The sequence below is a fragment of the Poecilia formosa genome, unplaced genomic scaffold, assembly GCF_000485575.1.
Source record: "Poecilia formosa unplaced genomic scaffold, Poecilia_formosa-5.1.2 Scaffold724, whole genome shotgun sequence".
Taxonomy (NCBI): Eukaryota; Metazoa; Chordata; class Actinopteri; order Cyprinodontiformes; family Poeciliidae; genus Poecilia; species Poecilia formosa.
In genome coordinates, this window is record NW_006800663.1 from 93,308 (window position 1) to 105,823 (window position 12,516).

The window sequence follows — 12,516 nt, forward strand, 5'->3', positions numbered from 1 at the left end:
TTAATGGAGAACGTTTTTGTGCTGAGCCTGCGGCGGCGGGTTGAAGCCTACCTTCCCCTGCAGCGGCCCCTGGATGAGTTTGGGGTATTTCTGGGTGGAGCTGTTGCCGTGCCCCAGCTTGCCGTAGTCGCCGTCGCCCCAGCTGAAGACCTCGCCCTCCGTGGTGAAGGCCAGCGTGTGGCCGTCCGAGCCCTTCGACGACGACACCTTCTTGATGGCTCGGTGGGGTTCAAAGGTCAGCTTCTTGAGCGTGGATTGGTTGTTGGAGTCCCCCAGGCCCAGACGGCCGTAGCTGCCTTTCCCGCAGGCCCGGACCGAGCCGTCGGACGAAATCACGAAGGTGCAGTACTGACCCGCCTCGATCTGCAGGGAGACGCCGGAAACATGGAACCGAAACGATCAGAGCTTCAGAAAAACAACCCAGATTTCTCAGATCATAAATACTGAAAGATACTGAAAATCAGCAGGAAAACGTGGAAGATGCATTCAGAAAGTTCAGCCTTCAAATCCAGAACCTGGACAAGAAGAAACGGGCAGACAGGAAGGAAGGAGGACAAAAAGGAGAGAATCTAGAAAGGAGTCTTTTTTTATTATTTTAGATTATCTAGTAAGGAAGAGAGGTTAGAAATCCTGAATTTATTTTTATTTACTCATTCAGATCTGGAAAACATTTAAATGAATCTCCAGATCTTTCCGGACCGTCATGGCCGACGTCCAGAGTTCCTTCCTTCACAGTCGGCAGTGAAGTTTAATCTGCATCGACACGTTTACTAAAATCCTGATTTTAGTTCTGAGCCTGGAAACTAAATGTTATTTTCTGTCATGCAGTTTAACGTTTCCAACCATTTCCTGCCCCCCGCCCCCCCTTCCTCCTCCTCCTCCTCTTCCTCACCGTCTGGGCGTCGGCGAAGCTGGCGGCCAGTTTGGGCTGCAGGATCTTCTCCTGGGTTCCCTCCACCAGCTGGTGGCTGCTGTTGCTGCCCCACACGTAAACCTCGCAGGTCTCCGAGACGACCGGCGCCTCGCCCGTCTGGATGCTGTCGGGGCTGACGCAGGTGCGGGAGTAGTCCGACGCCATGCGGCACACCTGGAGCACAAAGAGGGAACATTTAAGTGTTTTAAAATGTTGAAAGTTGGATGACGATGAGCAGTGGAGGAGCGTTGGCGGTCTCACCTCCTCGAACAGGCAGAGCGCCGCCTCGTACAGCGAGCAGAGGCCGTCCGGGGTCCTGGTGGGCTCCCTCCACTGGCTGCGGTCTGCTGTGGAGCCCTGACACCAACACACACAGCCGTCACCATGGAAACCACCAAACTGCCTGATAACTGAGAAATCTAATCGGAACCGCTAGAGTTTCAGGAAAACTCTGGGAGTTTGTTAAACAATCTAACTGTCTCCTTTAGTTATTCTATGCAGGAATAACTAAATATCTAAAAAATAATATTTCTAATGATTCCACTAAATATCAAGTTTGTAAAGCACTTTAGCGTTAGCTTCTGATAAATATTATGTCGGTTTAGCGTTTGCAGTTAGTGCAACTAGACTTTATGATTTCAGAGTTAGCACAGCTAGCATCCGCTCCACAGGAAGTGACATTTTTAAAACGTAAAGTGTGTGCACTTCCTTTAGCTCCTGAAAGAGAGAAACTCACTACAGAAATCTTAACTGATCATTTGTGTAATTGTGTGATTATTATTAGTGTATTTATTAGTTTGCATTTTTCCAAAAACTCTTGATGTGAAGAGTAATTAATTTCCCCTGATTGACTGTAAATAAAAGCAAACATGGATGTGAATAAGAGTAATAACTGTGAGACAACAATCCTCTGATTTTTCTCTAAATGATTGTTTTCGGCCAGGTGAAGCGCTCTTCCTCGCCCAGTGATCCTCACCAAGGAGCGCCTCATCTGCATCAGGATGTTCATGAAGCAGTCATATCCCATCAGCCCCTCCTGGCAGTGCGGCGCCGCGTTCTTCTCCATGGCGCTGACCACGGCCGATGCTGCCAGCGCCATCTCGATCCACTCCAGCAGGTAGCGCAGCGAGCCCCTCTGGGACGCCAGCCCCAGCAGCAGCTCCGAGGCCAGCCGCCGGCCCAAGATGTCCGCCCCGGAGTTGGGCATGGTGACGCCCTTCAGGAAGGTCGTGACCTGGGCCAGGCAGTCGAGGCCCATCGGCGGGATCTTGCTCTCGTTGGCCAGGGACAGCGGCGGCAGCGAGCTCACCACGTCGATGGCCGTGTGGATCACGTCATTGCATAAGTTGATGCCGTCGCCCGGCGCTCCGCCGGGGCCGGGCGGCGGCGGCATCATCCAGCTCTGGCGCAGCAGGGCGAACAGCAGGCTGAGGCCGGTGCGGACGCCCATCTCGATGAGGGCGTCGGTGCTGGACCGCGGCCGCTCGCTCACGGCGTGCGGGTCGGCGGCGCCGGCGCTGCTCTCTGGGGAGTGCTGCTGCTGCTTCACCTTGCCCTTGTCGTGGTATTTGTTGGAGAGCGCATAGAAGACGCGCTGCAGCACCAGGACACGCTTCCGCAGCGCGGCGGCGAAGGGCGAGTCGGAGCACACCATCTTGGCCAGGGCCAGCTGGCTGCCCAGCAGAGCGTCCAGGTAATGCTCCTGCTCATCGCTGGACAGCGACTCGCGCTCGAAGTCCGGCAGCTGCGGGCCCTTGAGGCACAGCACCTGCTGCGGCAGCAGCACCGCCTCCTTGTTGGCCAGCAGCTTGGCGTAGAGCGCCGACACGCCGTTCCGCGTGGCGATGGACTCGCTGTCCTCCGTGATCCACGAGCTGTTCAGGTGCTCCAGCCATTTGAGTTTCACCGGGGGGATCATCAGCGCCATGGCCGCTCACTCTGGAGCCATCCGACCTGCAGACACGGCATCAACGATCAACCTTACAGGAAGGCGCCTGATCAGAGGAGCGAACATTTATCACCGAACTTTATAACAACAAACTAGTAATTACTTCTTTTTAGGTGATGGTATGGCTGAGAGAAACATTCCCGTTTGTGATGCGATTCTTTAGGACCTCAGTCACACAGAGAAGTGATATTTGTAAATTCATTTAATCACATTCTCAGTTACTAACATGTAATTATATTCTCCTTGAATAAATGGAGAAATTACTGAAACTAAATCTCAACACTAACAGCATTTCCAATACTTTGTCATTATTCCACTAATGACAAAAACTACAATTTCGCAATTTCTGTAATTAGAAAAAAAAAATCACACAGGAATAAGTTTGTTAAGGTGATAAGTCATTAAAATCACGCTGCTGCTGCTGCACCATCATCCTCCCGCTGCTTCCTGTCTTCTTCTTTGTTGTTTCTGTTTTCATGACTCCTGATGCCACAAAACTGTTTCCACTGCAGCTTTGTGAAATAAACTCTTTCCAATACGGCCAAAATAAACCACCTCATCCTATCGCAAAAAGGTTTGACCGAAAAACGTGAGTTTTTTCAAAGTTGGTGTTATTCCACCAATAAATTAAGCTAATTTATTTTCTTAATTCCAATTTGCGCTTTTCTATGGTCAATGGAAATACAGCTACTATGGAGAGCTTTTAACACAATTTATCAAAGTAAATGATACATGATTACAGAAACACCTTCTCATCGTTTCCTGAACAAACAATGAAAGTTTCTGTTTACACTAAACAGAAAACCTTTTTTTAGGTTTGTCAACAGAAAACTTTCATTTCCCAGCAGCTTTACTCAGTCCGGCTCAGTGCTGCAGGACAAAGGTTTCTGTTTCTGACAAAGAGGTCAAAGGTCAGGTAGTGCTGGACTGTGGGACAGGCGAAAACAGCATTTAAATAAATCCGCCTTCTACAGCAGAAACCTCACCATACACTGAAAAAACCTGAAATTTATTCAGAAAAATAACTGTAAAAATTAGTAATCAAACGATTAATCATGATTGACTGATTAATTTAGTAATTGATTAATTGTTAACTGGAGTATAAAAACTCAAAAATAAAGAAAATAAATGAAGCTTACACAACAATCCAAAACTGTACAATAATATAAACATTTAGGATTAAAAATAAACCTTTGTGTTTATTTTTCAACCCATGGCTCCAGTGGTAGTTTTAGCTTCACGTTCTGTAAAATCTGAGATTAATCATATTTAATTATTAGTTAATCCATATAATCAATCCCAGATCACTCCTACACTGTATTGATGAGATTTTCACACATTGATGTTCGAAGGATTTTTTAGTTGTAGAAGCAAATGTTCAAGATTTAACTAAAGGAATGCTGTTATTCACATTCAGGGTTTTTTATTAAAAATTAATTTGTATTTTATAATATAAGATTAAGTGGTTAAATGAAAAATCTGTAAAATGTGACAATTTTTTAAAATCCAATTAATCGATTAATTATCTGAATAATAAGGAGAAAAGGAGTGTGAATATTGTACCAAAGCATTGGTGAAGGTCATTTCAGACCTTTATTGATTTTTAACAAAAATAATTCACCCTCCTGCCAAGAACAAAATGGTTAAAGAGGAATGTGAGAAGCACAGCGCCCAGTTTAAGGTGTTGGCTTGGCCTCTGAAGTCCTAGGATCTTCATCCACTCTTCGTCTCTCGGATGTATTTGATGTTAAGGTTTTTCTTTCCCAGACAGCAGCTGAGGAAGGATCCGTCAGAGCGCCGAAGGCTCAGGGAGGAAAACGCTGTCAGGGAGCTGATTATGCAACACCACTGACAGGGTTAGGTCAGAGATCTGAGTACTTTCTGCTCCTGGTGCACCTTCTGCTTCTTTTCCACCGGTAAAATCCGTCGGTTCTCCCACATTTCTCATTTTCCCGCAGGTTTTGTTGCGACATCTACTTTCACATTTCCGCAGATGCGCGTCTGTTTTCCAGCTGCTCCCCAACAAACGGAAAATCCCTCATAAACACAGATAAACAAATATGTCCAACAGCAATTCATCTGCATCTCGGTTCTGGTTCAGATAGGAACCCATGACCCAGCTGAGCAGCGTCCAGAACCCGGGTTCCTCTGACTAGCATCTAACAGTTGCACAAATCTGACAGCTCCGACCCAGACTGGTTCCCAGTACAGACCTGCTGTCTGCCCACTGGCGCTACCAGCCTCTCTGGGTTCTGTTGAGAACCAGAACGGTACCAGTTTGTTGACAGTTTGGTCTTTAACGGAACCAAGCATAAGAGTTTTAACCAACCGCCGCTGCTGCTGCTGCTGCTAACGGTAGCTAGCTGCTTCACATTAAAACAGGCGGAACACAGAAAGAAAACAGCCAAACAGAGAGGTGACACCTTTCAGTGGAGCTCAAATAAAATGATTTAAAATACGTTACCAGCATGCAGACCGGTCCAAAGTGTCCCACCTTATGAAAGCAGACCTTTTTGGGTCAGAGTTAGCCTGGTTATCTGCTGCATCACAGCAGTGCTGAGCCGAGCTAGCAGCGGCTGCTAATGGCTAACAGCCTAAGCTGAAGTTGGCTTCCGACTGTAGATAAAGGGCCACACCGGTATTTTTTTTTTACTTCACTTAGATTGAAAAACACTTTATCCCCAAGTTAATGAAATGTTGTCGTAACTAATATTATTAGAGTATTTCCAGAGAGTTGTTGTGGATGGTGATGCTGAAGAATTGCAGCATCTCATGTTAGCATAACATGCTAACAGCTCAATATCTGGGCAGTAGAGAGAATATTCCACAATAACATGCACTGGGTGACGCCATCTGTTGTTGACAAGCTCTCCTAATCCATCTCACCATTTGCTTTGCTGCTCTTCTTTAAATTTCTCTCTGGTTGTATGGTCAGAGGCAGAGAGATGTTGGAGTAGGGGATAAGATCCTGCAGCAATGTTCCACTAAACGCCATAATAAATGTATTGACTCTGGTTTAAAAACATAAATTTACATAAATTTAGTCAGATTTGTTGAGACACAGGAAGTTCATAGATGTAAAATTTATTCTGATTTATGTCAAAGGTTTAATTTTCTTTTATTGTTTTCTTTTTTCTTATTTTTCCCCCAAAATCTGATTCTCATTTTGATAATCTAAAGATTAGACTAGATTGTATTTATTTTTTTTTACCCTGATACATTTAGTTTTTAATATGTAAGTGTATCTGTTTGTCTGGGTGAGGTTGTCAAAAATACTTCTAAAATTCTTCTTTCTTACAGTTTCACAAATAAAGCAAACCTTTCCAGATCACAAACTGCTGCATCCTAAGTGTACAAAGAAGCGTCACCGCAGATCCTTCTTCCTAGCCGTAACAGCAGCAAAGTCAATGCTGCTGTTACGGCTAGTCTAGAGTCCTTAAAAACAGCGGAGCAGCCCTTTACTGCAGCGCCGAATCGGAAGCCAACTTCCGACACTAAAGCTCACTCACCGTTGGGGTAGAAGGCCTCCTCCTCCTCCTCTTCCTCTTCGTCCTCTCTGCGTGAAGCTTACACAACAAACCGGCTGAGCTTCATCTCACATTGGCAGCAGCAGCGGCAGCAGCAGCTCGGTCTCCGATAAGGTCTCCGCCTCTCCCGGAGCTTCCTCCGCCTTGAGTCCGCTCTCAGAGCCCCGCAGGCCGGTCCGCAGTCTGACGGTCTGTCCGAGCCTGGATCCGTCTGCCTGTCTGTCTGCTTCCCACCTCTCATGGCAGACACACTAATGTCCAGTTAAATCTAAATATACAGATTCAAATGTATTTCATGCAACAACTCCAACTTTAAAGATGAATTTTGGATTTCCAGACAAATTCAATATAAAGATGAATATGAGCACAAAACTGTCTAGAGTGATTTGGAAAGTTTTGTTTTTTATGGAAGAAAACAGCTGGCTCAATACTTAGAAATGTGTTGATAAATGACGGTAAAATGCAGAATGTACTGTTTTATGTGGAGTTAAATGGGGACCACAAAGTTTGTTTAAAAATAGTTTAAACTGGAAAAAAAAAAAAAAAACTTGAATCTGAAAAGTAGTTTTGAACTTCTTTTTTTTTTCGGATTCATTTTCCCCACAGAATTATGTTCATGTCATAGAAAGGGATATAGAGTCATCTTCTTCAATGGAAACATAAAAGTAAAAGTCAATAATTAAACTAATAAAATAAATTAATAAAATCATATGATTATTTTTTAGCTGTGTCCCCTGTAAATGTTTACTGAACCTGTCTGGTCAACTACGTGGAAAACTTTCTGGGGTTGCTACTGTTTATGGCCCCAATTTAGCTCCATAGCTCTCCCTCAGTATTTATTTCTATTTCTCACATTAGAAACTGAACAATAAAATATGATGTGTTATTCTGACAGCAAACACTACTTATCTTCTATATATAAAAAAACTATAGTTGAATGCAGTAAACTTCCCATTAATTACTATGATAAATAATAATATTATTTTCACATCATTTTCAAGTATTATATTTTTAATAATGCAATTGTTCCCTCTGAAAAGATTAATAAACTTTTATTTTGTAAAGAACACATCAGACTGGAACTGGAAAATATTTTAAATATCCAAAAATAAAATACGAAAACCAAGAACAATAAAAAAAATGGAAATAAAAACCACACACAACCAAAACTATTTAATAATATCAGCCATCAGAGTTCATTTTAATTTATCACCTGATTGGTTAATTGCTGATTGCAACAGATTTAACTCTAACAGACTGAAGATCTTATTGGGAAGCAAAGGATGAATTTACCCAGATTTAAACCATCCCATAAACGCACAGCCTGCTGATCCCCACAGCATAATGCTGCCACCACCATGTGTTGCTTTCAGACTTTTATTTGTCGTAAGTCATGAACTGTTTTACTTTGTTTTGGTCTGTCATCTAATCCTAATGAAAGATCTTGAAGTTTGTGGTTGAAATGTGAATGAAGGGAGTGAAAACTTTAAGCCAGCTGTATTTCTGAAGCTCATTCAGAGCAGCACAATGCAACCCAAACGGGTCGAGTCCCGGCTGACGCAACGAGGAGACGCTCCAGTGGTTATCAGGCCGGCCCAGACTCAGAGAAGCCTGGCCTCAGAAACATTTCCGACCGTATCTCTGCAGCTCATCTTGCTATTTTTGGGGTTTCATTTTCTCTGACTGAGTGGAAAGCAGCGTAACTGTTTCTGTTTCCATCATCTCTTCTTCTTCTTCTTCTTCCTCTTCTTCTTCTTCTACTGCTGCAGTGGCTTCCGGACCCAATCGGTCCTCCAGAATAGAGGAACAACACGGCTCATTGACGTGTGACTGGCAGCAGCATTGCTAAGTTTAAACTCTGTTATTCTGCAGCTGTTCCAGTTCAGGCCACAACCTTAGCATGCTTCTTCTGCTGCAGTAATGGATTAAGTCAGTATTATGGAGGTTTCAGCTGACAGTGATTGTTAGCGTTAGCTGACTGAGTGTTTGTTAGCATCATGGCTACATGCTCCTCGAATCTGACCTTAAGGAGCCTCCACCGTGTCATTAGGAAGATTTTCTCTCTTCTTTAAAGGAGACAGAAGCTCCTGTTGAAGTTTGAACATGTTTTCCTGCAGTAACTGATGGAAACCACAAAGTTCTCCTTCTGCTGAACACTTTAACTAGACCATAACATTTCCTGCTGGGTTCCTGGGAATGAGCCTAGCCAACAGTCTGCTATCCTGTTTGGATCTGTGGTTCTGATTCCCAGAAGTTCTGAGGAAGGCCCAGCGGGCCGCAGCCTCTTAGTGAGGTCATTAGTGAAAGTAGAGGCGAGGCAGGATTACAAGTGCTGCAGTGATGGACCAGAGTGCTGCAGAGCGGCAAGAGAGTGATGATGTCACAACCTCAGCATGAGGCCGAAGTGCGCCACATCATCAGAGGTCCGACATGTTCCACCCAAAATCAGACCCAGCTTCACACAGCTCTGGATCCACTGAGTCCATTATTCAATAAAAAATAATAAGGAAGGAAGAAAAGAAAGAAGGAAGGACTCTGGACCCACTCCTCCTCCCAGACCCGGACTTCCTCCCACTCCTCCTCCTGGACCCGGACCTGTGTTTTTAGCGCTGCTGCCCGGTCTCAGTGAGGTCCAGGTTGATTCCGGACAGCAGTTCTCCTCCACAGGAGCGGCTGAGCAGCTCCTTAAGAGCTTCGTTCACGTCGTTGTTGAAGACGGTGGTGAAGCTGCAGTTGGGATAGCCTCCACCTCCTCCGTCTGCTGGGAGGGAGCCCACCGCCTCCTGCACCCACTTCAGCTCGTTGCTGAGCTCCAGCTGCAGGGCGTCGAAGTGGCCCTGCCTCTCCTGGAAGCGCTCGCTGACGGCGGCCAGGCTGCGGCTGAAGGTCTGCATGTCGTCCTGCAGGCTCCTCTTGGACGCCTCCACCTTCCGGAACTCGTAGCGGATCTGGGAGAGCTCGTGCCGCACGGCCTCGCTCTCCTCCTTGTACCAGGCCTCCTTCTCGTTGTATATAGAGACCAAGGCGTCGATGTCCTCCTGCAGGGAGTCGTGGGCCGCCGCCAGGCTGAAGAACGAGCCCTCCATCTGGTCAATGTCCTCCACCACCTGAGCAAAGCGCTCAAAGTTCACATAGGTGTTGTTGGGTGGCATGCTGGAGTGGCACTTGATGGTGTATTCTCTCAGACGTTTGGTCTTCAGCTGGCGGCGTTCCCGTTTCTTTGGCTCTTGGGTTTTATTCTCCTCTCTGAGCTCGTTGGACTAGAAGATCCAAAAGGAGAGTTGATAGAACAAAGGAAAGCTTTAAGCCTTCACTCTGGTCTCCAAGGTTCTGGAAACTAGAATGATCTCATGAACAAGGATCTTGTATCCTAAACATGCTTTCCTGGATCCATAAACCTGGAAAGGCCTGGACTATTGTAACTCTATCAAGTCAAAATACCAGAAACGCTTCACAACGTTACATTCATTCATTCACACATTCACACCCTGATGGTTCCAGGCTACTGGATGGCGGATTACCTTAATCCACGGGTGGTTGAGAGCATCCTGAATTGTTAATCTCTTCCTTGGAGACAAAGACAGAATAACAAGCTCCTCAGATCATGAGCGCCACCTTCCTGTGGGGAGTATATCACACCTCATTCGTTACCTCTTGTCTTTCTCCAGCAGCTGGCTGATGAACTTCTTGGCCAAGTGGCTGGTGTGACCGAAGAACTCCTCATCAAACTCGTAGTTGACAGCGGAGATGTTCCCCAGAGTGTCCTGCTTGGTCTCCCCCAGGAACGGAGACGCCCCGCTCAGCCTGGAACGAAACAAACATCACTGCCCGGCTCACCTCGTATGGTTCTGGAGGCGGTTCTGCTCAGGACGCTCCGGTTCACTTGCAGGATGTAGGTGATCACTCCGACGCTCCACATGTCCGCCTCCAGCCCCAGCGGCTCGTAGTTCACGATCTCTGGAGCTGAAACAGAAAACAAGACGAAGTACAAGCCAACTGGGTTATTTCCCTCAGAAATCACTTTTCTAGGTCAGAATGTCATAAACTTCATTCCTGAAGCTCATAAGTATAAATCCCTCAGAAACAAAGCCTTCATAAAGAGTAAATATGTCAGCAGGCCTGTCACAATAATACATTTTGTTGGACGATAAATTGCCCCAAAACTTATTGAGATAAATAATAATATTGTTGTTTTGAGACCATCTCAAGTAATATAACGGTAAAAATAATACATCTGATTCTCAAAGATCAACTTTAAATTTTAGCACTGGAACTGGAAGACATTTAAATATGAAAATAAATAATCAAAACAACAGAAACAACAAATAAAATGAATTATGAAATAAAACTGTCCTTCAAAAAAAAAGGGCTGGTTGAGACCAAAGCACCAAACTGAAGACTTTCATCATCCAGTTTTTGGTAGAAAGACAAACAACACATCATACAAATGGAAATTATTTAGTTTGGTGTTGAGATGGATTGATTTATTGCTTATTGGGACAGGCCGAGGCGTTGGTTTTAGCTCGAAAAGCAAAACTACCAGCTGAAAAATAATATAAAAGCTGAAGTTTCCTCAAGACTAATATTAACAGTCAACCGTTGAAAAACTGGCCAGACTTTGAAAAAGCATGAGGGAAGTATCAACAGATAATCTGCAGAAACATGAAGTCAGTCTGAAGTCTGACCGGACCGAGCCGATCGGACCGGGCCGGTCGGACCGAGCCGATCGGACCGGGCCGATCGAACTGGGCCTCACCTACAAACTCCGGCGTTCCCAAGATGTTCTTGAACTCGACCCCGGCTTCGATGGTGTGGGCGAGGCCGAAGTCAATGAGCTTGATCCTGGGCAGCGCCACGTTCTTATCCAGCAGCATTATGTTTTCCGGCTGCAGACAGCGGGATTATTCCAGATTACAGCGGAGTGGAAGGTTTTCACACAACGATCCAGAAAACACAAACAGAACCGACAAACCCCAAAGAAATGTAACGTTCAGCTGACCAAACAATTCCATCCATCCATCCATCCATCCATCCATCCATCCATCCATCCATCCATCCATCCATCCATCCATCCATCCATCCAGCTCACTGGTTTCAAGAAAATCAAAGAAGAGATGAACTGTTTTAAATAAATCATTTGAGTCAAGAAGTTAGTTTGAAGTTTTAGACTTTGCTAACTGTTCAGATGTTTGCTTCATAAAAGCTGTGAACCAAAACATCTTTGTTTGTCCTTCAGTGGGAAACTAATGACGAACATTGAATTACACAAAAGAGGGTGTGACCTCTTCAGGTGACCACACCTCCTGGGTCAGTTCAGGTCGGGCCGAGTCGGATCGGGCTGGGACCAACCTTCAGGTCAAAGTGGGCGATCTTCCTGGTGTGGAGGTAGTTCACTCCTTCCAGGATCTGCTGGATGAACTGAGTGGCCTCCTCCTCAATTAGAGACTCCTTCTGGGCCAGGAAGTCAAAGAGCTCACCGCCAGATACCCTGAAACCAGAACCAGAACACAGCTTCAACTGTACCAGAACCAGAACCAGAACACAGCTTCAACTGGACCGTGTTCTGGTTCAACTGGACCAGAACCAGGACCTGACATGGCTTCATTTGAACCGGAACCGGCTGCAGAACCTTTCTTCTAATCATGTAAACTGTTGACGTTCTGACAAAGAGCATCTTTTCTGCAGCTAAATTCTGCCCCCTGGTGGCGCTCTTTGGTATTGCATTTTGGTGAAGTAAAAATCCCATTCCCGTTTGGACTCTCCATGTCTCTGACTTCCTTTCAATGTAAACAGGCTGACACAAGATCATCATGCAGGATTCAATGAAAAACAGGAGGATTATGTTGAATTATGTTCGTTACATGTCCACAGAAAGAAATAAGGGCTGAAATGATTAATCGGAATAATCAATTATGGACAGTTCAGTAATCTATTAATTGTTAATTTGAGTATACAGACTCTAAAAAGACAATTTACTTAAAGAACAACATAGTCAGAGCATTAATACACCCAAAACTGTACAAAAATATGTACATTTTACTACTGAGTTAAATGTAAACGTGTTCTTCCCAGAACTCCTCAAATGGAATAGTTCTGGTTTCGCCTACTTCTTCAAATTCTATAAAATA

General features: G+C 45.1%; 2 protein-coding genes across 16 annotated transcripts in view; both read right to left on the minus strand.

Annotated features, from left to right (window-relative positions):
- Positions 1 to 6,594, minus strand: part of herc1 (HECT and RLD domain containing E3 ubiquitin protein ligase family member 1) — a 44,929-nt gene extending 38,335 nt beyond the window's left edge. For 13 of the 15 annotated variants that reach the window (XM_016666444.1, XM_016666439.1, XM_016666441.1 and 10 more), the window contains exons 1-5: positions 5,326 to 5,460; positions 1,890 to 2,866; positions 1,175 to 1,270; positions 893 to 1,087; positions 52 to 363 (exon numbers count right to left, since the gene is read on the minus strand). In XM_016666444.1, coding sequence (XP_016521930.1) covers positions 52 to 363; positions 893 to 1,087; positions 1,175 to 1,270; positions 1,890 to 2,840 — 1,554 coding nt within the window. In that variant the 5' untranslated portion in view covers positions 2,841 to 2,866; positions 5,326 to 5,460. Of the gene's footprint in view, positions 1 to 51; positions 364 to 892; positions 1,088 to 1,174; positions 1,271 to 1,889; positions 2,867 to 5,325; positions 5,461 to 6,370 lie in introns of those variants that run through there. The other 2 variants (XM_016666432.1, XM_016666431.1) reach the window with 2 other exon arrangements.
- A 930-nt stretch (positions 6,595 to 7,524) lies between these two features.
- The window catches only part of dapk2a (death-associated protein kinase 2a), a 7,909-nt gene continuing 2,917 nt past the window's right edge, over positions 7,525 to 12,516 (minus strand). The window contains exons 3-8 of the mRNA XM_016666429.1: positions 11,738 to 11,933; positions 11,145 to 11,274; positions 10,276 to 10,351; positions 10,040 to 10,192; positions 9,910 to 9,955; positions 7,525 to 9,648 (exon numbers count right to left, since the gene is read on the minus strand). Coding sequence (XP_016521915.1) covers positions 8,992 to 9,648; positions 9,910 to 9,955; positions 10,040 to 10,192; positions 10,276 to 10,351; positions 11,145 to 11,274; positions 11,738 to 11,933 — 1,258 coding nt within the window. The 3' untranslated portion in view covers positions 7,525 to 8,991. The remainder of the gene's footprint in view (positions 9,649 to 9,909; positions 9,956 to 10,039; positions 10,193 to 10,275; positions 10,352 to 11,144; positions 11,275 to 11,737; positions 11,934 to 12,516) is intronic.